At 33.1% G+C, this 26,185-nt stretch overlaps 1 protein-coding gene across 1 annotated transcript in view; it reads right to left on the bottom strand.

Annotated features, from left to right (window-relative positions):
- DPYD (dihydropyrimidine dehydrogenase) overlaps window positions 1–26,185 on the bottom strand; it is a 743,206-nt gene that overhangs the window by 354,421 nt on the left and 362,600 nt on the right. The window contains exon 13 of the mRNA XM_037498291.2: window positions 21,236–21,451. Coding sequence (XP_037354188.1) covers window positions 21,236–21,451 — 216 coding nt within the window. The remainder of the gene's footprint in view (window positions 1–21,235; window positions 21,452–26,185) is intronic.

Raw genomic sequence — 26,185 nt, forward strand, 5'->3', positions numbered from 1 at the left:
TATCTCAGTCAATCGCCTGTTCTGTTCTTCACTTTGTCTCTGGTGTATGTTCTCACCTCCCACACCTCTGGCCTGTACCCCAGCTCTTATATGCATAAATAAATAAATGTTTTTAAAAAATCAACAGGACTTAGTATGAATACATTTCATGTACTCAGTAGCAATTTCCTCCTTACTTTCCAAAACCTCAAAAAGATCTCTTCTGATGCCTTATTTTTAATTCATTTCTACTTGACAAGGAGGGAATATCAGGTTTTATTTCAAATTTTTATCATCCCATTGCTGTGTACTACTTGACATCACAAAATATGATGCAACTCTCAACGTATTAAGCTCCATACAGTCATAAATTTGCACTGCAAGACCTCACTGACTTCAATAGGGCTTTGACTTGTGGAATGATTGCAGATCAAGCCATTTTGATATAATGTAATTTTTTAAGTAGCTTTTTTCCATAAGTAGAAACATGCTGGGAATAGCAAACTACCTGCACAGCATACACACAGCAGTCAGTAATCCTGCTCTTGTCAAAACATTTTCTGTTCATATGTGAGTGTTGACTATGGTGAGAGTCTTAAAAGGTTTTAAAGAAAATCTCTATAGCCATATTCTACTCCCTATTAGCATAACACAATTTGAGGAAGTTCATTAAAATCCATCCTTATGGTCTTAAAATCCACACCTCCATGTTTTATTACAATAAAGTAGTTATCAATTGGACTATTGACCTTCTATGTATGCAAATCATAGTATGTTTTCCTTCATTTTAAAATCAGCTTTTGCTTCCAAATGAAGATTTATTTTGCCAATTGATCACAGCCTGAAGATACACCATAAATCACAAAGAGCATAGTCTGCAAATACATCCTCAAGTTCAAGCAGCAATGATCTGCTACTTATAATCCTGAAGACAATAAACATTTTTATCCAATCAACCAGAGTCTAAAGAAATTCAAAGAATGGAAAGCCTTTGATATATACAGGCTTTTGGATATCAAATTACCTTTGAAACCCCCCACCCAGAAGTATCTCTAACAAAATCCATTTGAAATACTGCTTCAATATTCTAAAAAATCAATAATTTAAACCACAGGTTGAACATTTTTACTGCTTCCACTGCAGACTGTCATTTTTCGAAATGAAAATGCTAATGATACCGAAGGGGAAAGCACTAAGCAGAAGAGATGCATGAATGAAACCTTGGATTGGCTAGACTTGCTGGTTTGATCTCTTTCTCCCTCACTCATCTGTGACAAAATGTCTTTTAAAATCAACTACTTTCATTTCACTGTTTCTAAAAAATGCACTTCTCTGTTGTACATTATATCCTTCTCTATAGGAACTTAAGGAATGTGCTGTAACAAGACATTTATAGTAAATATGAATACAGAATGTAATACCAAGTAGGTTATATTATTTCAGCATAATCTATAATATTGGGACACCTTTAAAATATTGCACAGAGCACTGGGGAGAGGATAATCCTGGAGTACTACAGGATTTTAGATTCATACCACTATACTAAAACAGAAGCAGTGAAGGCTGCAACAGTAAGCTAGAGCCAAGTTTAATACAGAAGAAACTTTTTCATTGCTTTTGAAATTATTTGTAGTATTTAAAGATTTAAGCAATGAAGGTGTGAGTACAGGGTCAACACTTGCCCTGTAGGTATTTTGAATTTGAATCTGCTGTACCTAACATAAAACCTTGCTGATAAACTTGGTGAACAATAGTCACTCTAGTCCAAGAATTGGGAATTGTGATTCATGAGATGTAAAATACCCTACTGGAACAAGAGCCAGGGAGAATAAAGTCAACAAAACAATGATTACCAATGACTAGTCAAACATGATCCCATGAGCTGTGGGACAGGGGAGTGAAAAAACTTGCCCCATAAAGTAAGACAGCTCAAAGAAGCCCATAGTAAATCTCTTAACAAGTTTCTAATTTCTTTCCTAAAAATCCTTACAGTTACTAAAATTCAACCTGTAGCCAAAATATGGCAAAAATAGTTACTGATCAATTTCTATGAATCATATCATATTTTTTGATAAATCACATTATATTTCCATCTGGAAAAATAAAAATTCATAATATGAAATAGAAGAGAGAGATAAGTTTTTGCTGAGTGTCTGCTGTGTTAATGATACTTGTTGTGACTGCAAGGGACATAAAAACAGGGACGAAGCATCCGTAAGCCTCAGTTTATTCCATGCAGAGGGGATTATGGGATCTACTATAGTGAACTGCTACTAGCAAAAGAGAAAATTAAATTATGAAATTTTCAGAATGCCAGACATCTAACAAATACACAATAAATATCCAAACTAGTTGCTCAGAAGATAGATCTGTTAATCAGATAACTGTAAAGAAACATTATAAATAACTAATTAATCACTTAATATGGTGGAACAGAAAAAGCTGACTAAAGGCTAGGCCCCCTCATTTTAGAAAACTAATATTGTATTAGTGGAAAAGTTGCAGTTCCACTGCAATTTTTGCTTTCTTCCAGTTTTAGAACTCTAAAGGTTCATGGACATATGATTTTAAGGGAAAAGAAAGCTTTCAAGGGAGTCACATCTAAAACTGATTCCAGAAGGTGAAAAAGGTTCCCAACGGGTCATTTAGAGGGGAGGGCTCTCAGATGGGAGCAAAATGCATAAGCAAGTGATAGGCACAAACAGTATCTTCCAGGGAACCTGCAGGGCACCCTCAGGTAGGTGTGACTTGTACACAATGAAGTCATGTGTATCACAATGGTCTCTAGAGCAGATAACAAGAAGATATGAGTCTGATAAATTTTATAAGGTTATAAAGAGAAAACATATATTTTAATATCTCAGGTCTTCTCTTACTAGGCCTCCTTTTTGTGAAAGGTGTGGTGGAAATTACAACTAAGAAGTAGGTCAAGATGATAGAGCGACTTGTATGACATGTTAGTAAGTATGCATTTTCTCCTACAGGTACACAGGAGAAAGACAAATCCAAATATATTTTAGGAAGATGAATTTGGTTGAAAATAAGTACATTGATTTCTCTCAAGATAGACCATGGAAATCAAACCTTTGAGGAACCTCGTGCAATGTTCTAAGTGAGGCCTTGGACAATGTAAGTCAGCGTGGGGATGGAAGATACTGATTTGAATGTTCTGGATGCTGCAACTGATTCTACGGGAAAAAGCAAAGTTCCATTTGCAAAAGAAGGAGAGCTAAATACTGGCTAGGGAGAGAATGGGGAAGAGAGAATTGGGTCCTAGATATATGTGGAATTATAATTATAAAATTTTTCTCCAACTTTTCTTTGTGTTTTCTCTTTCCCTCATTGAAAGATAAAAATCAAAATGTAAATATGGACTTAAATAGATGAATAATTCTGACTGGACACTTTATTCACAATTGGCATCAAAACCGCATCAACATTATTTGACCCACTGTCAATTTTATTATTATTGATTATATTATTATTACACCAGCATTTGACTCTGTGAAGATTGTAAGACAGTTTGTTAACAATTTGTCATGACATCTCTGCTGGGTAGGAGGATGACACACATCGTTATCATTATTATTAAGACTTTCTTATACAGCTGGTACCATGATAAATGATTTACAGATAAACATAGCGATATACAACTTATTTATAACCAGTTAATTAATCATATTGATTTAACATCCTGGTCTGTTATTTAACTTTTCCCCTTTATATGTTAGTTTTTGATCTAATTTTAGAAGAACTAAATTGAGTTCAAACTTCAGATCTCTACATTAGTAACTATATCTCATTTGAAAAATTATTAACATTTTCAATTCAATTTTAATAACTGCAGTCCCTCTATTAGAGTGAACTTTTCCTTCCCAATATTTGAAGTAATTATAGTTAGAGAATAAAACTACTCATTGACAATTTTCTTCCGATTTTGAAAAGTCCTGCTTCAGTCTCTGGCATAGAACATGTTTGTCTACCCATGTTTGTCTACTTTATTATTTACTTCCTTTGTGAATGGAACAACTTTTTTTATTTTTATATTTTAACGATTTATTTATTTATACAAGAACTGGGGTATAGGCCAGAGGTGCGGGAGTATAGAATTCACCAGAGACAGAGCAGGGAGAAGAACAGGGAGATGGACTGAAGATGCTGCTGAGGGGAGCAGCAGATGAGGCAAGAGAGTTCCTGCGCCATGTGAGTATCTCCCTGGCCTGCCAGGAATTGAACCTGTGCTGCAGAGGCTGTGGACAGCTTCACAGCGCGACGCTCAACCCACTGTGCCACCGGGGAGGCCCTTTTTAAATTTTTTAAATATATTTTTTACATCATTTTTCATTTTTGTACAATGTATGCATTTTCATCTTGGGTATAGTCCCCGTAAAATTCTCACCACCCTTGTTTTGATCCTATTCCCTTCTCTCCCTGGCCCGCAGTGTGTCTCTCTCTCATTTATAGTTGCCTGTTGATTTTGATTTTTACTTTATTTAGGTTTTCTAAATTCCTGCTATGAGTGAGACCATCCGGTATTTTTCCTTTTTTCTGGCTTATTTCGCTCAGCCTGATCCCTTCCAGCCCCATCCATGTTGCTGCAAATGGCATGAGTTGTCTTTTTTGATTGCTGCGTAATATTCCATTGTGTTTATCTATGACATCTTCTTGATCCAGTCATCTATATTTGGGCATTTGAGTTGTTTCCATAGCTTACCTATTGTAAATAGTGCTGCAATAAATATAGGGATGCAGGTGCCCTTTTGAATGTTTTTGTGTCCTTTGGGTAAATACCTAGGAGTGGAACTGCTGGATCATATGGAAGCTCCATTTTTAGGAGATTGAGGAACCTCTGCAGAGTAGTAGTTTGTGCCTTCTGCCTCCTCATCTTCAGCTCATTCAATCAGTCACCAAGAATTCTACTTGAGTCTTCTGTCTACATTTTAATAGGTTCACTTTTCTCTACTACATTTTGGGCCAATACCCTTTGTTTTCTAGTATGTTCCAGTATGTTCCATGAAAGCAGGGGTTGCCACGTTGCTCTCCACTCTTACCTCATTGCCCGAGTCTCAGTGTTTGGAGAGAAAGTAGCTTTATACAACATTTGTAGAATGAATATATTGCCTTTTCCCCAGTCTTTCATGTCTATTTTTTTTAAACACTGTCTTTACTACTATCAGATAAGCATTTCTAAAATGCTTACCTCATCCTGTATTGTCCTACTTTGCAGAAAGTCCATTCATTATCCTTTAATATAAAATCTAAACTCTTTATAGACAAAGTCCTTTATAATCTGGCACAGTGTAATTCTCACTGCATCATTCTGGGGAAACTAAACTCACACTGGACTCTCTCCCTCTACCTGGCTTTGCACATGCTCCTCATACCAACATGTTCCCTCTTCTTCCAACAGGCACTATTCAGGACTCTTTGTAGTTATCATACTTTCCCAAAGATATCCTTTGCCTCTGGCTCAGTTATGGACCTCCTTTGTATTTCTGTCACTCCTTATTTTTGCTTTTTAAAAGCAGGTTTTACAAAGTATGTGAATTGGTGACTGGTATATCACACCACCAGATACTAGGTCCTCTGAGAGCAAGAACTTTGTCACAGTTCTATAATACATGATACATAAAAATGAACATAGAATTATAGGCTAAAAAGCACTGTACAAATGCACCACTAAGAGTGCCAAATATATGGTTTGAGAGCAATTTATCACCATATAAATGAACTTGAGCAAAGCTAATTCCCTTCATCTATAAGAAGGAGCTCTTAGACGAGAGCTAGAATAAGGTAAATCTTTTTAACTCTCACAATCTGTACTTTTGGACCTAGAATGAAAAAACTGCCCAAGAAGGGAGCAGAGAACAGGGCAGAACATCAGATTCTTGACTCCTAGGGAAATATTCTTTATCCCTTCTATCTAAAATTTATTAAATGTTTCTCTTTAGGTTTCTAATTCAGTATGGTACGCTCAAAATTTGACTTGGAGCATTTACTCAATTTTCTATAAAATGTGCCAAACACTAAGAGATCACTTATTAGATGTATGCTATCCATAATACTTTCTCCCTAAGGCTTCCTATAAATTGGCCACTTTTCTGAGTTTGGGTCTATCTCCCACCCCTAAACTGTTTTTAGGCTTGCTCTTATGTCATACCTCTAGTGGGAGTGAGAATGCTGATAACCATGCTTTCTGGAACAACAGAGGAGTGTCAAAAATGCCAGCTATTTTAAACTGCAAGTTTTATCAATTGTGAATTTTAAGGCAATTATTAGGCCTTTCTATTTTTACTATTCTGTTATCAACTATTCAGTTACACAATTTTACACTCATTCTGATGGTTATGATAAAAAAGATGGAAAACAACGCTGTTGACTGTGAAAATATACAAGCCCTCACACATTGCTGGTGGGGATGTCAACTGGTGCAGCAACTTTGGAGTACAAGTCAGCTAGTCATCAAAAATTAAGCACAGAGTTACCATAACAGCCAGCAAATTCTACTCCTAGGTATATTCGCAAGAGAAATGAATACACACAACTTTCCTTCCCTTCAATTTATATATGAATGTTCAAGAAAACACTAATATGCAAAAAGTAGGGTGTTAAAAACTCAAATATTCACAAACCTATGTATAAATAATCAAGATGTTTCTTTCACCACAAAAATTAATGAATTCTTCCAACATGGATGATCTCTGAAAACATTATGTCAAGTAAGAGTAACCTGACACAAAAGATCAAATATTGCATGATTACATTTATACAAAATGTCCAAAATTGGCAAATTATAGAGATAAAATGTATGTCAATGATATTTAGGGCTTGAGGAATGGGAAGTAATAACTGATAAGTATTACTTATACTTATCAGTATAAGTATTTCTTTTTTGAAGTAATGGAAATTTATGAAATTAATCACTGGTGATGTCATGCCCCGTGGTCTCTGATGCCATGGGGATCTGGTTACAATGGGCATACAACACTGGGAATATACTAAAAATCATGGTAATTCACATTTTATAAAAGTGAATTTTATATTTATTATTATAAAAGAAAAAAGTGAATTCTACAATGAGGTTGATGGGTAAGGTTGCTAAATATTGCAATTTTTTTACTCTGAATTTTTTTTTTTAATTGCAGGGATAAATTTTTCAAGAAATTAAAAAAGAAACAGATTACATAACACACATAAAGACATATGTTATATGTTTATGTACTTAAAGGTCAAAGTAAAATATCACAAGAAGTTCTTTATAGTTGACTACATGATCTCATGATATATGGAACTTATTCTTATGACAGCTATATATTAAGGGAAATAATCTATATTCTGACTTAATGGAAAATACACTGAAATTCATATACAAAAATAAAGGAGAAATTTTTCTGAAAGTTTGCTTTATATAAAAAAAAATCTTTAAATTTTTAATTGCAGTGGTTGACAGATTTAATTGGCTCCTTTTATGTAAACATTTATTATTTACAATACACTTTTTCTATTATCTCTGAAAAAATAATGAAAAACTGAATAGATCAAAATATAGAATGGAAGGATTTGTAACAATGACCTCTATCTGAATTTTCTCCCTCAGGAGATAGATCTTTAGATAAGCAATTTCAATGTTTAGCCTTGTATGCTTTGGTAAATTCACTTTTCTACTATCTTGCATAATTTCTTTATAAAATCTGCCAAGACTTCATAACCTAAGACTACAAATGGAATGAATGTGATTTTTCTTTACTGTAGAAATAAGAATATTGTAATTTTCTCTCATTTTTATCTGTGACAATATTTCAAAGTATTGCTTTAAAACAGATTGAAAATACTTTTGTGCTAAAATAGTAAATATGTTCATTTACTCTGTGTATACCTCCAAGGTTAATGCTAATTCAAAGACATTTTAGAGAGAGCATAATGATATTTCCCTCTTTGAATTTAACAACATAAAACTTTACACTATGCATGGGAACAGTGGGAACAAAAAGACATATGTACCTACACAGACATACATTTTATTTCCTAAGAAAGCAGAAAAAAAGTAGATACTATAACATAATTAAAACCTTATATTTTTGAAATCTAAGATTGGAATTCTCAAATTTTTTCTTGCTTTGTAGCATAGAAGTGTAAATCCAAGATTCAATGAATACTTGTGGGCTTTTGTTTCAACTGCAACCTCATGATCAACTTAAAATCTTATTTACAAATTCTCAAAAAAATATTGCGATCTTGGACAGCACATGGTAATATAAGTTAGCATTTGTATTCTGATCTTCTCAAAGGGCAATGTTTGTGTACCTAATATCATTTATGAAGGGTCTGTATTCTTCAACAACTAGTTTGATTGATTTACAAGATGAATTTTCAGTGTGTATTTCAGTAATAAGTTTTTGAGATCAAAATATAAATTCCTTCAGCTCTAAAGAACAACAACAAATGAAATTTTGAGGTCTTTTAATTTTAAAGACAATCAAATTTTGCTGGTAATTCATCAAACACTATTCCAATCCATTTGTAAATGTAATTTGATCAAGCATCAAGCATTGAAATATTCTGAGCTTATATTTTATAAAATTATAATCAAAATGCAACTGCATGGTAAAACGATAAAAATGATAAAAGTAAAATTCTCTCAATATAAATATTTTAATTTAGATAACATTGATTTATAACATTCATTTCTTTAAAGTAGTATCCAAACATATCTGTATTTTGTCAAATTTGTATTGGTCATGGTGACGTATAAGTCAAAATGTAATTAAACATTCAAAGTTCTCTTTTCAAATGTCTTCTATGCAATCATATGTGTTATTTTCTCATATTTCCATAAAAGAGGCATTTTTCTCTTGGATGCATAGGATTATCATATTTTTTTTTTTGCACATGAACACCAAATAACATATGTTAAAAGGAGGAACTGTAAAAACACAATGTGTACATTAATATAATGTGCTATAGTGTATCAGAGCTGGTACATGGCAAACAAACAGCATATTTTACGTGTTGAAGCACATGTTAAGTCTTCTTTTACTCACGTATTTTAGGCTTCAGATGCATTTCTCAAATGCTCACTGCAGAATAGCTGCAGAACTGAAACAAAACCTTCAGAATAAAAATGACAACCCTTTTGTTTCCACTAAATCCTTATTCTGTCATCCACTGGCAGTGAGCTTTCCAGTCATGTTCTCTGCCAGTCCTTACCAGTTTGCCAATTACACAAGCTGCTTCCCAGACATCAGACACAAATTCCACAAGACTGCTGTGCAAGCGTACCCTAATTAACCATCAGCTTAATTAGACAATTTACTGTGTAATTAGCAGGCAATTAGTCAACACCTCTCAGATCTTATTGACTGCTGTGACAGCCTTTCCGTCTCTCCACATTCCGATACACAGCGGCGACCATGTTTCCAGCATCCTCAACCGGGTGCAACACGGTTCTGGATGGAGAAGTGGGTGATATTATATAACAAAGGGAAAAAATCAATATGAAGCCTGTCCAATTATTGAACTGTTTATAAACTTGTCTTTTATTTAATACCAGAGGCCAATATTAAAGATACTTTAAGTGCCTGCTTCACAAATGACTACAGAGAAAACTCCTTAGTGTGTTTTATTTCATGTTTTAATGTAAAGCAATTTTAATTGCAGGGTCTATAAATTATGCTCCATGATTGGCTATGCCTACAGTAATTCAGGTAAATCTTCTGATTTCTATGTAGGAGACCTACTTGATTAAATCCTATGAATGTTAGTAGCAGTTCTAGACACAAATCCTACATGTCTTGATGGAAGGCACTGCAGGGTTGGTAAGCATTTTCTAGTTTTCTTTCAGTGAACTATGAAAAGCTTCAGAAACCAAGAATCTCAACTTGGTGTTTTAACATTTACATTAACACTTATAATTTTGTATGAAAAAAACATTTAAATATATTTTTCTGAGTCCATGTGTATGTCACATAAAATATAACTCACTTTGCAGTGCCACTTCTGACCCCTACAAAAACACTTTCTATTTTCTGGGAATTTCATGATTGGTAACTAAGAAGAGTCCAACAGATAAAAGGAAGAAATATTTTTTTCTTTGAAAATATTAAAGAAGAAGTATTTTACTGAATGATTTAAAACACATTAAATTTTCTGTTAATGGAAAGGAACAGAAAGGAAGAACATGTGATCATTCCTCCTCTGTGTAATTGAATTGGGATCTACATTTTTGACATCTGATAAACATAAATTACTACAAAAGAATTATTCCTATATTATTTACACCCTTCTAGTAGCAACAATGTTCTCTTCTTTTTTAATGTAAAAACAAAAAAATTCTAGGCATGGAAAACAATTAGAGCAGAATCATGAGTGAGAATGAGGTTGACTTGGTGGAAGAATTCAGAGCAGGCCATTGTTGCTTAACTTGATTGGACAATGTAAAACAGATCGAGATGAGGTCAGAGAGACAGATAAAATGAGAGACATGATAAAATGATTGGTACAGAAATTGAGGATCTTAATACAAAGGCTACAGGAAACCATCAGAATATTTTAAACAAAAATGGAATATGATGTGACAAGTAGTAAGTAAGCACTTGGGCAGATTTGTAGAGGGTGGAATATAGGACAGACAGGAATAGAAACAGGGAGACCCTGCTAGTAGATTGCTGTGTAGTATTCAGTAAGAAATTATAGGACTAAGTGTGGGTGGTACTAGTAGAAAAAGGTCCATACCTGGCAAGGGCAAAATTATAGTTATGTTTAGATTCCTATTAATAAATGATTACACAATTATTACTATTTGAGTTTGACATATAGATTGTGGTAACAATAATTATAATGTATTAATGTGGAGTGCTACATATTCTCTCTAAAAAAGTTGAGCTGAGTATCACTAGAAAACTTTTAAAAAACATGTATTATGGTCTTATTTATTGCCTTTTAAAATTATTTGCTATTATTTCCGTATTTATTTAAAAATAAAATTAATATGTCTTCATTGAATAAGAGTGAGAAAATGTTTTTTGGTCCTTTCCTTGTAGAATTTTTTACTACTTTTTTTTAACATTGTTGTTGATTTTTGGACAATACATGATTTCTCTTCAGGTATATATTAATAAGCATAGTTCTCCCATTATGAAAGCAGTCTTATTTTGTAAGTGAGCATGCTGAGGTTAGAAAAGTTAAGTAATTCATTGACAGTCACATTATTTAGGAAAGATATGACCTTCACTATTTTCTACAACTAGTTACTTAAGATCCAACTGCTGAATCTTAAATATGCTTAGTATTCTCATAACCACGGATGTTCTTATACCATCCCTTCTGTCTAGAATAATGATACAGCTCAAATATGAAGTCATGTTTGTCTTAAAACAAGGTGGGGAAAATGCTGCTTCCTAAATAACATTTTTACTTTAAGAACAACTCATTTTACTCTCAGAAACTCTATTGACTTATATATTCAAGTATTCTGTGTCTTTTGGTATATATATTTTCTGAACTAAAGTTTATATATATATGTAAATGTAATACAAAAATAATCTTTGCTCTATAAAAGCAACATGTGTATGACATTGTTATGCATGCATGTATGCTATGTAAAATGCACATATGTATGACATTAGAAAAAGCTCTCATGATTCACTTAGTCTAGGCCATATACCTAAAAGTGACATTTTGCTTTGAAAACATTTTTAGTAAATTGTAATTTTAATTGAGGGTGAATTTGGCAGAAAAGGAATGATGAATTGTTCCAAACATATGGGATATTTTGGGAAAACGTGCAAATGAATAAGCAGAGCAGGATGAAAGGAGTTTAATTCAAGTGAAAGAAGCAGATGGGGAAGTTGGGTAAGTAAAGGTAACATATATGAAAAGGCAGTTTGGTAAATATATCTCTAAAATATCCAATGACACCTTATTTCAGAAGTAATAGTAATTAAACATGGAGCACACTGCAAGTCATGTAGGGGAAAAAAAAAACATTGAAAGAACTGCAATTTTAAAAGTGAGTAAGTCCTGTGACACAGTGTGGTATGTCTTTAATAGAAACTTGATAGTGAGAAAATCACTGGGTTTTATATTTAAAGTTTTTGAACAAAGGATAAAGATTATTCCTATGTAGAAATGACTAGAATCTTCTTAAAAATCTATAAAGAATATACAAAGGCAAGGAATAAATATCATGGAATTCAAGTCATGCTAATTTCTAAAGACTGTATCATTCAACATACCCAGAATGTGGATATATTTAATTAGTTCAATTTAAAATCTGCTAAAGAATTAAGTGAACAGGATATGGGTAAAATCAGTTTCTCAACAGCAGGACTGTACTTAAAGGAAATTTCCATTAGCCATAATTGTGAGAATTTTCCATTAACCTCGACACGAGTTTTTTTTTTTTTTTAAGAACCAAATAAGAGGTATTTTCCATTACAAGTTAGGTTCTTTTACCAGCTAACCCAGATCAGAGCTGCACACATCAATTTATATTATTAAAAATTCTATTTGAATCTCACCTTGTCCACTCTACCAAAATGATTAACTAATTAACAAGTGTGAAATCACAGTCTGAAACGGAAAAGAGGTGAAGACATAATTATATTGGAAAATTGATTGACCTGCTTCATAGTCAACTAGCCCAAATTGTAAAATAAAAGGTAAAGAAGATTGGGAGTAATTTAAATAACTTTAATAATGTACCTGGTTAAAAAAATATTACTTTAGCTACAATTACAGGATTTATACTTTAAGTGCACTGACGTGTGATTGGAAACATTACAATCTGTATCATCTACTGGACAAGTTATGTCTGCATACATGGCTTGGCTGAAAATGTGATGAGAACTTTGGGGTAATTGGAATGTGTTATTTTCAGATACCAGCTTGCAAGATTTAGGTTTAAAATGACAAGTAGATACGCAAATGCAAACATGCATACACACTTTTTTTATTGAAGAGATGGAATTTTTCTATATAAGAACTTGCTAAATATTCCCAAAAGTGAACATTAGGTTGAAATCTCCCATACAGATGCTATACCCATGATCAGTAGCCTTTTAATGAACCCATTCTATAGTATAATTTGAAGATGAGTTAACTTTATGAATATGACAATCCAAACAATAATTAAAGAACTGACTATGTGAAAAGCAAACAATTACTACAAGGAAATCACTTATGGTTTCAACATGTTAAAAGTATACCTGATGAGAAGTTTATATTGAATTTGTTTAAATAATTACAATTCCTTAGTTAATGCACAAGTATAAAACAATACTGCACAATACAATACTACACAATAAAAATTAATATGTATGCCAAATTTGAAGCTAAAATAATAGCACTGAAAATAATGCACTTGACTGTTGCTAATCTATTGTTTCATATACTTTCATGATGAGACAATGCAGAAATTCATAATAATCATCAGATTAATTTAATTTTTAAAAATTCAGATATTTATTTCTAATAAGGTCTTTCCATACGAGTTATAAGCATAAATTGTGCTTTTTCTCTATTATAATCCAAAGAGAAGTACTCAGGCTGTAAAATATGATTATGCAACATATTTGTGAAAATTTTCTTAACAAGTCTAAATCATATTTTTAGCATTTAGAGAACTGACAATGTTATTCCAGACTTCTTGCCTGGTTGATAGGTATTAGCAATTTGTGGCAACTTCCTCTCAATTAAGTTAATATGGATAGAAACAAGTTTCTTAAAATCCACATGGGAGAACAGACAACCTACATGTAAAAAGTCTGCAAACCTTATTATGGGAAGGAAAGAGAACTATTTAGAAAGGGAAAAAAAAAAAAAAAACCTTGTGGATAGAATATGAGAGTTGTCTCCAAGTAACTGAAGAGCTGTCATGTGGAATTGTGGTTCAAATTAGAATGCTATAATTATTCATTCATCTAACAAGTATGTATTGCATCCTTCCTATCTGCCAGACATGGTTATTGGCACTGGGCATACAGTAGTGAGCAAGACAGATAATATTCCTTTTCTTTTAGTGATTATTTTAAGTGGCTAAAAGAGAAACTAAATAAGTAAACAATAAATGACTGAGAACATGGTAATTTCATATGATGATAAATACAGTGAAAAAATCCAACCAGTGACAAGTGGCACAGAGACTGGGTATCGAGTGATTAGCAAAGACTTCTCTCAGGAAGCAATCTTTGATGTGAGAACTGAATGAGAAGCAAGTGTAGCAGAAAGACCCAAGAGCAGCTTATTTGAGGCAGAGGAAACACTAGCAAAATGGTCCTAAGAGGGAGGATTCACCCATATTCACCAATGTGGCTGGAGCAAAATTGCATAAAAAGGAGACTGACTTTTGATGACCATGGATTTTTAAGAGTTTTTTTTTTTTTTAATTGAGGTTACAGTGGTTTACAACACTGAATATGATTAAGAATATAGGATTACACCACAGCAAAAAAGGTTTTAATAAAAATTCTCTCTCATATTCCTTCTCCTCCCCTTCCCTGCTTTCCTATTCCCTCCTCTTTTCTCCCCTCTTCCCTCTCTTCCTGTAATTGTGTATAGAACCGAAATATAAATAAAATCATAGGTACTGCTCTGTTTTAAGTGGAGCTGGGGGTGGAAGGCTCTTAGTATACTTGGCTCACCAGAGCTCCAGGTCTCTGCTAAACAGATGGAGTCAAACCGCTTTCATTTTTGACATAAAGTAATGAGGTCCAGAGAGGATAAATTAGGAAACAGCATGATATAGAGGAAAGAACTTAGATTTGTATTTAAATAGACATTGATTCAAATCCAGGTCTGGTGGATGGAAACCTTTGACTGGGAGGAGCCAAGTCTATGCTCAAGGATCCTAGTTTGGCCTTGTGAATTGCACCAATCAGTGGAAACTATTATTGTGCAACTTTTGAATTTCAGCCTCATGATGTGCCCTCTTGCCTTTTCTTAGAAAATTGTCATCATGTGAACAAGTCCAGAGCAGTTGCCTTGAAGATGAGAACCCATGGAGATCCAGGCCTCATTAAGTCATTTGAGCACCCAATCATGTAAATGAAGACATCAAGGACCAGACAGTGACCAAAAAACCTGTCAACCAACTGCAAAGTCAAAAGTGAGAACAACTAACACCACATGGAACAAAGACAAACATACTCAGCTGAGCCTTTGCCAGAATGCCAAACGATAGAACCAAGAGCAGATTACGTGTTGTTTTAAGTCACGAAGTTGTGGGATTGTTTGATATGCAGCAATAGATAAAGATACCAAAATGTTTGCTAGCATAAAAAAAAAAAAATCTAAGACATAGTATGGGCTCTGAGAGTGAGAGGCAGGCAGAGGCCTCTCTTGAAAAACGAAGAGAAGGCTGTTAGTAAAGGCTGGAAGAAGGGTGAACAAACTGTTAGTGGACACTTGAAATGCAGTGTGAAAAATGTTATTGGAGACTGGGAAAAGAGTGGCCTTACTGTGTAGTGACACAACAATTGGCAAGAATGTCGCTGGTGATAATTCAAAAGACAGAAAGTGTACATAATGCATTTGTAGAACCCACTAAAAAAAACCTCTAGCAGAATTCTGAAAGTGTCAGTGAGTGTTTCTACCCAAGTATAATAAGACAGAAAGGAACTATAAGAGAAAAAAGAACTAAATTAAGATATGTTTAATTTGATAAGTGAAACACATAGGTCTAGGACTTAATGACTTAGAAAATAAACATATCCTTCATACTTCAACTTTCCTAGAAGGAAAAAGATTTTCAAAATAATGACTTTAGGGTAAGGATCACATTGGGAATGCTGCTATATGATACTGTGAAGAATTTAGCAAGATTTAAAGCAGATCCTAGTAGATTCCCTCAGGTAGACAACCGCAATTCTAGAACTCTTAAGGTCTTTGCACATAAAAGCAACACATATACAAAAATGGAGAGATGTCTATCTCAAAGAGAACTATGGATGAGGTTTGGGGCCAGCAATCATACCTCATAGATTCAAAAAAAAAAAAAACATGCGAGAGGAATATAAACTGGCTAGAAGGCAAATTAGCACTATTTGCAATGATCACTATAGTGATGCCTTTATTCTCTCTGCACACCCCTTTGTGATATGATTTTGCTGTTCTTCACATTAATTAACTAGATGATATGGCCTTCTTACATATAGCATGTAATACTGTACATAGTAACTTCCTTTGACTAAGGGTATGTAGGAATGACAATGGTTGACTTTGAGTCTTTATCTTCTCAGAACTTGCAGTTTCCACTCTTGCCCTCCTGGAACACTGCTACTTTATGAATGACTTCTAGAAACCATCCTTAATGATAAGACACCATATTATGAAGAGACAGAGAGAAGGACTAAGTCATTTCAGCAATTAAAGCAACTCCACCAGAGGGTCTAGACACATGAATGGGGTCATTTTCCAGTACCTGGAATCCTTCTAACTGACTCCAAATACATGAACAAGCACAGCAGACATCATATTAGAAGAAGACCTGCTTATGTGAACTTAATCAAATTGCCAGTGTGCACAATTGTGAGTGAAGGAAAATAAACTTTTCTAAGGTATTGAATTTATTGAACTTATTTCATCTGAAGGAAAAAAATAAAATTACTAAATTACTATAATATGAATATTATAAAATTATTAAATCTAAAATTACTATAATATGAATATTATAAAAGTTCAATGAATAAAATGAAAAACATTTGGTAATGACTGTATATTCTAAGTACTCAATATGACAGACACTGATGATTATAATATATATATAATTATAATCATAATAATAATAACCTACAATGTTAAACAACTTTTTGGGGAAAGTGATTTAGAAGTGATATTCCAGGTCAAAGATGTTTACCACAAGGGACATTGCACTTCCATAACTGATAATTGTTCTTCTAGGGTATTTGAAAAAAAATGCTTTTAAATCAACATTTCACCTATGTTATAACTTAGACTAATTTATTCCATGATGTCTACAAGGGCAAAACTATAAAACATGAATGGAACTTACGGTGGCTGATTTGGGGTCAATAAAAAAACATTTCTAAAATAAATCTTTCATAAGTATAACAGACTACATTGCCTTAAAGATCTAGTATATTTCTTGTCCAAAAACAGGTTACATTCTACTCTCAGGACCACTGACACACGAGCTAGATGATTTTCATTTCCCTTACTAATATTGCACAGTACTTACTCTGTTTTCTCAAAAGTTCTAGGCATTTTAAAGGCATATTCCACAACCGAATTCTTAAAACATAATTCATGCATTTAAAAATTTCACTGACATTTTCACTTTGAGTAATGTATAGATGTACTATAGAAAGCAACATAGGATATGAAAATTTTAAATTGGCCTTTTCTTCTTTGATTGAGATCACTATTCAAAAGACTCATTTTTTAATGTGTTAACTGTCTGTTCACATGGATTTTTTAAAAAGGAAACTCAATGTAATATTGCCAAAAATCTATTATTTTTTTGTCCTGTAGATATATATGAATCATTTATCAAATTTTTCATATAAACTTAATATTATACTATGTGGTTAAGTTTGCATTTCATGAAAACAACTACAATTGATATTTTGATTACAAAGAAATAGAATCCTAAATATTTCTCAAATTTTGGTTTCAGTATTTTCTGTTCTATTTTCTAATAGCCATAAAATAAAAATATATGAACTTAAGAAATTTTCTTACTAATGCTCAATCACATATTTGCTCTAATATCTCTATATCGTTTAGAAATGAACTTTTCCTTAAGTTTGAATTTGATTTAGAATAGTAACAAACAGGGCCTCCCTGGTGGTGCAAGGGGTTAAGCACCACACTATGAAGCAATCTGCAGCCTCTGCAGGCACGAGTTCGATCCCCGGTAGGCCAGGGAGCAACCCACATGGCACAGCAGACCTTTCCTGACTGGCCTGCTGCTCTCCTCAGCAGTGTCTTTCAGTCATTTCTCCTGTTCTGTTCCCCACTCTGTCGTTGGTGAATCTTCTCACCCCCCACACTTCTGGCCAGTACCCCAGTTCTTGTATGCATAAATAAATAAATCTTAAAAAAATAGAATAGTAACAAACACTCTGAGTTTATTTGCATAATGATAAAGATATACGTAACTTGCAGTAAGATAGTGTATATTTGCAGTATGTAAGATGTAGCTACCTAAGAGTATAAAATTCATAATGAAATTAATTTAAAAAATGTTTTATCTATTTCTATCAGAATAATGTGAACACAAGTCAGGAGTATTATTTTATGTGAAGTTTAAGCAATTTTTAACATTCCCAGTTAAATAGAGCATTTCTCCAGTTTGTCAGCAGAGTTGGCTTTAATTAAGTTTGACTGATTTCTACTCATCTTTTTTTAATATCACTTGAACTCAATATATATTTATAAAGAAAATATTTTAAATATGCTTATGATTATATTTCCTTGATATTCATCAAGGACAAAAATCTAGCTATTTTGGAGCATACCAGAAAAGATTGATTTGGGAAGGAAGAATATAGTTAATAAAACCTATCTTTGATGTTATTTAACACAAAAGCAAACACAGGTTTTTTTATATTTGACATTAAAAATCTGATCATTTGCCTCCCTAAAGAAAGTGCCTACAGCTTTTATACAGACTGCACAGTAAAGAATAATAATATTTCTGTTTACTGAGATATCAACTGGCATTTCACTGTAAGTCAATGGTCTATCGTTGCTACAGCGTATTAGACCTCAATCTGGCATCTACAAATGTCAAGAGTATAAAAAATATATATAGAATGAAAATCAAAAGCATGTTCCAAACTCCCAAAAAAATAAAAAAAAAGGGAAACAAAGTTCACCTAAACATATTTGCTGCAGAATTCAGTGCAATATTCAGCTGTCAATCTAGGAAAACAACAAGGGATCCACACTGTCAGTAGGACAGGATAATAAAATTTCCAGCAGATGCTCAGGCTGGGCTCTAATTTTTACTGAACTCCCTTGGTAAGCATTTAATTTCTTTATCATATGCAGGCTCGGCAAATTGTACTTCATCAAAACTGTATTGTGAAGTATTAATATTTCACACGATAACAAAACTCAATAGATAACCTTTGTCATATTGAGCATCCAAATTTCAAATGTCAAGATTCTGCATTTTTAATACATTTTTAAGTAGATTCTTAAGATGATGTAATAAATTATATTAAAGTTAATCTAAATTGATATATGCTGTAATGTCACACAAATGCATAGTACATATAATTTAATAGATATCCTTAGTGAAAGAATGTGAGGAAAACATGTTTATACTACTGAGTTGTATTACTACATTTCATCAATAAGAAAGCAGAGAAACTATAAGACAATTATATGTTCATAAGAGGTTTAATCACTAGTTAGAGACAAAGTTAAAAAAAAGTAGATCTCTATTTGCAAAATTATGTATGGAAAATAAAATAATAATGTTTGAAAATGTCCTTACATATGCCCAAGGTGACATCATTATTTAACCAATATAATCTGCACAAATGCATATAAAACAGTCCTGCACAAATATTTTGTTGCATTCACTATCAAAATAAGTAAAATAGTTTCCTAAAATGCCCCATCATTAAGTTTTATATGCCAAATTTAACTTGCTTTTTTTCATAACTCTCCTTTTGAACCAATATCACAGACTTCTGAATTGATGGATTAAATTTAAACTGGACGTTTAGAAGGAAGTGAGATTCCACCTCTTTTTCTGCTGGTCATCTAATAAAGGCAACTGCTCCTAGGTTACTCACAGAGAGAGCATCACAAATCAATGTATGTCACCAACAGAGTGAGGACACATGTCTGATTAATCAGAATTCAATTTTTGCAAGCAAAGAAAGCAGCCAATTCAAAACAAAGATATTTTTCCTACAATTCTTCACTTACACCTGATTAGTCACCTATTTCTGTTTATATGTAAAAATTTTTTAATAGCATCACAAATGTATTTATTAAATTCTATCAGAATGAACATTTAACTACAGCTTTCAACTAATTCCTAAAGGACTTATAGAAAAAAGACAAATATACTATCAATATTTGGGACATTTGTAAACAGTTGATAACTGATACTCTAAAGCTGATTTCATTATGTTCTGTTAATTTTCATACTTTGTTTAACCAAACAATTTCTAAATATTCAACCAATTTACTTGAAAAAAGGAAAACACCCTCATATATTTTAACAAAAAGACAAATAGTACTTTTTTCATGCACTGGATTTTTAACTCTTTAGGATCCCCTATATTTCCTTGACCACACTTACACATCTTTAAAATTGTCAGAATAACACAACTTTAATGTTTTAGTCACAATAATGCCAGCTATTGATCCTGGTAAGAGGAGAAAGATGGAGGAAAATGTGCTTAATGGGGCATATTTGTTTTCTATTATTTTCTTTGCCTAAGGATAAGGCTTATTTAAATAATGATACTCTTTTCTTAGTCCCTAGATTCACAGTTCTTATACATTAATTATTACTAACTACCACTTAGTACTAAATACATCGATAGGGTTAGCATTTAAAATTTTATAAAAAGTCTAACACATCTGTTTTTCTTTTCTAATATAAAACCACATAAGGATGTAACACACTTTATCATACATCCTACTTTGAAATCATGCATTTATGTGCTTTATGTACTTTGTAACTCAATTTTACTAGGTAGTTTATCTCTTAACTTTGCCCACTGACAGTGTGAATACAGTCATAACATTAAATTCAACCCAGTATATGTATTTTTGGAAAATTTTCTATATTTAAAAAAATAATTATTAAAATGAATATTCTTTATCATAAGCACCAATGAGTTACACTGAGGGAGCCTGACTTGAATTAGATCTGAGATTTAAGTGCAAAACAAATTCATGATCTCTAAGACTTTGAGTTAAGTCATATGTCCTCAATTCACATACATCCAGAAAACACAAAACGATAACACCAAAGTTAGAATTCATCAGTTTGTAATTATTAACTGAAACAATCACTTATGTAAGTCATATCATTTCCATGCTTCCTAGACAAATAAAAAAATAAAGAAACATATATGTCCTCTTTCCATTTTCAGGTGACAGAGAGGATGGAAGCAAAGACAAATATGTGATCAAGGGCATAGTCCTGTTACCTACTGGTTTAAAAACAATTACATCTTGATTAGAAATTTTTTTCTATGATAATTTGTACTCCCTAATTAAAATGCATGGCAGCTCTTTGAATATGACTTCAAAAATATTTTCTTACCTTATCAAGAGAAAAAGTTTTGGTCAGGGCAAAACCCCATCCAGCTTCAAAAGCTCTTCGAATCATTGATGTACTGGTAGCTGGAGGTGCACTAGCAAGACCAAAAGGATTCATAAACTTCAATCCAGCCATTTCCACACTAATGTCCACCAGATCAATAGGCGTGTAAAAGAGAGGTAGTTCTGGTTTGGCAGAAACTGAAGCTCCATATTGTGACTGCAAAAAAACAAATAGCCAATAATTGCTTGTGTATCATATCTGATTTTCCATGTTATCTTTTGCTGAAAACACTTCAACACAGCATTTGAATTAATATAGATTATATCGGTCTGTTTACAATGATAAAAACTGACAAAACATCAGTTAGCATAAATATTATTATATTTTTCTCATGTAAAAGGTCAAATAGAAGGTACACAGACACGTTTAATCAATTAAACAAACAAAAATCTCTATTTAAAACATGTTGGGATTCAAATACAAAAGGAAATAATTTCAGAATTTAGCTCCCTGATCCCATTAACCAGACTTTTTATACTTAATTTGTGGAAATGTCTTTAATGCTCAGAGATATGGGCAACAGCAAGTCAGAAAACTTAAATTCAATTTCCACTAATCTCACTACTATTTATGAGATTTTAGGAAAGCACCTAACATGTCTGTGTCTTTTCTTCCCTACCATTTTCAGTATAGCAGCAGGAATGCTGGTAGCCTAATTCCCTACCTCTCAGGGATATTGAAAAATATAGAAAAGATCATAAGTTACAGGGAGAAAACTCATTTGGAAAATGAACAATGTACTTATGTGCATGAAGGGAGTTTGTTTATTTCAGATCAAACGGTGTTTCAAAATTCTTCAACTGGCTCTCATTTTTAAATAATGTTACCTTGCAATATTTGAAAGATTTATGAAAACATTTGTGCTAAGCATCTGGTGTACTAAGCATAGTAGGTGTTTTCTAAATAATATCTCCTTTTCTCACTGGGGAAGTGATTAAAAACGTTTGTAATGTTTGTAATGTCTCTGTCTTTCTGTATTTCTCTCCTCTCTCTCTACCCCGTTTTCTCTGTTTATCTCTAAAAGACAAATAATACTGGCAAATACAAAAAGGATGAATTTTCTCAGCCAAAATAGTTACTGATTGGACAGGGTGAGTTAATTCCAAAGTAAGAGCTCCTTTCTCTTGTGAATCATCACTCAACAAAAAGTTATTTGAGCAGAACTTTAATTTTATAGGCATGTGTCTTGTGTAGATAAAGATTGCCATGACTTACATAAAAATTATTTCTAGCTGTCTACCATTTATAATGCAAAGTTCACATAATATGTGAAAAGGCATCAAACTTGTCAATGGAAAGATGAAGTCTCTATAAAGAGGTGCCTGCTGGCATCAAGGCTTCAGCTGCTTCTGCCAGGAAGGTTCTGGGTTTCAAGGTAATTACTGAACACTGGTCAGTACTTTTGTGAACATAGTATCTCCCGCCCTCATTTGGGATGCAATGGTACTAACAGGATTATTAGCAGAGACAAAAGCTATAATGAATAATATAGGGAAGTGGAGAGTAATTTGAAACAATTTAATTTGAGGTGTGTGTGTGTGTGTGTGTGTGTGTGTATTTTCAGGGATGAGTGAGAGAAAAACACCTTCAATGTGATTTTCTTAGCACTGTGCAATCATAATTTTAATTGAATCAAGCAAGTTTTTGGCTAAACTAAAACAATTTTCAATACCAGGGGTTGGTTAATACTAAGAAACATGTAGGAACACTTTCCATATCAAAGGAAACCAGGAAGCTTCAGGCAATATTGTATTGGATGCTAAAAGCCCCAAACTCTATATTAGGTGAAGTGAATGGCGTTGCAAGTATAACTTTTATAAGACTTTTACCATAGTATCTAATCTCTTCAATCTTACAGATGAATTTTAGTTTGTTAATAATTGTAGCAAATACAGCATTAGGCAAGAATCCAAGGAGGCGTGTGTGTGTGTGTGTGTGTGTGTGTGTGTGTGTGTGTGTGGTTCTACTGCATTTCTTATTTTATATATGTTAAAATAAATGAAGCATTGCACTGAAATTCTTAAAGATGATTGCTGGCCTAATACTTGGAAAGTCAATAATTTGGAAAAACTTTTCAAAACAAAAAAAAAAAGCAAACAAGCCAAAATAAAATATAAATAACAAACACAAACTTTTTCAAATGAGAAGTATAGCTTCTTATAAAACATACACATTTCATTATTGATAAAAATACTACTGATGTATATATGTACAGGATACAACCTCAAATTTTTACTTATAATAAGCAGCCTTTGCTAGAGTTGGGTTGTTGCAGCACCGTGCTATTCAACCTTACAAAGTATCTCCACACCTTAATATATATCATTTTTCTGGAAGTTTAAAAGCTTGTTTTCCTCTGCACCTTTGTTAAGAGAAACTGAAACATCACAAAGTTTAGTTTTCTTCATAAGCTAATTTATTTGTAATCCCAACAGCAATCTCCAAATTCAGACTTCCTGGAAACTTCAAGAATTTTGGATGTGGATGTTTTGCCATTAATTCAACAACTACTTTATAATGTATGTCACTATATTCTCTTCTAAAGGATGTATTACCCAGTTGTTTTTTTTTTTTTAATTTCAGACACTAGTATTTTTGCAGTCATACAATGAAATAGATATTAACAAATAACAAGTAAAAGAAGCACCTGAGATTTTGAACAATGAGGATCAGTTTCCAATGAAACTACTGCACAAAGGATTGTTATGCTGGCATCAGAAATGATATAAAAAAAGAAGAAACTGACATACAAGAAGGCTTTCCAGGGCCTCCCTGGTGGCGCAGGTGGTTGAGCACCATACTGTGAAGCAGTCCACAGCCTCTGCAGCGCAGAGCCTCTCGTGCCGGCAGGCAGGCGAGAATCTCATATGGCAAAGCAGACCTCTCCTGCTGCCCGCTGCTCCCCTCAGCAGTGTACTTTGTCAGTCTGCCTACTCTGCTCTCCGCTCTGCCTCTGGTGAATTCTTTACCCTCCCATGCATCTGGCCTGTACCTGGTTCTTGTATAAATAAATCATTTTTTTAAAGAAGGCTTTGCAGTACTTAGTGACAAAAAGGAGGGTTAACATTAAATGTAAAATGTTAAGATTTTAGAAAAATATATACCTGTATATATATTTTACTTTACGTGTTTTTCTCCTTAAATGGTGAACATTAATATGTTAGCTAAAGTTCTCTCTCAGGATTGGGATTTCAGATGACATTTAATTTTTCAAATGTTGCTTTTTTTTAATATTTTCAACAATGAACATAATTATGTTAATGAAACAACCAGAACTAACGGAGGTATATTAAATCATTTTTTTTAAGATTTATTTTATTTACACAAGAACTCGGGTACAGGCCAGAAGCACAGGAGTGTGAGAGAATTCACCGGAGACAGAACAGGGAGTGGAACAGGCAGACAGATGGAAAACACTGCTGAGGGGAGCAGCGCATGAGACAGGAGAGGTCTGTCATACATGTGGGTATCTCCCTAGCCAGCCGGGAATAGAAACCAAGCTGCAGAGGGTGAGGACTGCTTCACAGAGCTGCGTTCAACCCGCTGTGCCACAGGGGAGGCCCTTAAAAATTTTTTTTAAAAGGAGCAATGCAAATCTACTAAGTAAAGATCATGACACTCTTTTGCTTCATCCCCTGATTGTCCCAAGTCAATCTTTTCAAGCAGATTTCTTACTATTCATTGAAAGTTAAAAAATATCTACCACTAAAACAATGAATGAGATAATCTATCACAAAAGTTTTATTTTAAAAGAGAAAACTCAGGCAGAATGAGGATATATGAGTACCTGTAAGTTAAACAGTAGCAAAGTGACAATAATATGTATATGTATCTCTCGTTAGCTAATATTCTTTCTGCCACCTTAAACTAGCCCTCAAAAATAAAATGTTTCCATCTTTTTCCTCCTCAAAAGTTCTCACTGCTTCTATGTCATGCATATTCCATATCTTTGTTCTCTATTAGCTGACCTTCTTGCCCTCTATTGATAAATGACTATTTGGGATACCCCTCCACATGGAAAATACCACTTGAAAATATTTGGTTATATGTGTAAGAATTAGCATGTTTATACTTTTACATAGCTTCAGAAAACCAAGTTCAGATTTCTTTACATGACATTTGCTGATTACTTCTATAATGTAACAAGCATGTACTTAGTTAGATGCAATTCTTAACATTTACACAGAATGATTTTCATTTACACAGTTATTTTTTTCGGGAAACATTTATTGAGAATTCGGGGATATGAAACAAAACATACAACGTCCCTGGAGCTTAAAAAATGGAAATAAAGCTACCAATCAACCAACCAAACAAAATATAAACTACTGGTACATGTTTCCATGAAATGTATTATGAATTTCCAATGGTGTAAAATATAATACAAGACTTTCTTCATCCATCAAACTGCTAATCACCTTGAAAAATTCAACACATTTATAAAAGTATATTCTTCCTTAATATCTTCCTGTAGCAATCTGACTCTCTGCTATCTTACAGTTCAAATGTAACAGTAAATCACAATTGACTACAACTGTAGCCCAAGACATGTTTTATTGTAGAGATAGGACAGGACAGTATTTATCATACTGGGCTACACATGTTGATTTTCTCTTCAAACAGAACATAAGTTCTTTGAGTACAGTGACCATATTGTAGTCAAATTAGTATCTTCATTAGAATTAGAAATATCTACAATACATATGTGTATAGATATATAAATTATAATATGACATTATTTTTTATATTGTATCTATAATACTTCGGCTTATAGGCAATTGTACATTCTGTAGCCGAAGGTAAACAAAATCACTTTTTCATTTGGAAACTCTTTAAATACGTTTTAAAGAATTATCATATACTTTTTAAATATCTTTTGCTTCCCCAGTT

This window comes from Talpa occidentalis, unplaced genomic scaffold (assembly GCF_014898055.3).
Source record: "Talpa occidentalis isolate TD23 unplaced genomic scaffold, MPIMG_talOcc4v2.1 talOcc4.9, whole genome shotgun sequence".
Taxonomy (NCBI): Eukaryota; Metazoa; Chordata; class Mammalia; order Eulipotyphla; family Talpidae; genus Talpa; species Talpa occidentalis.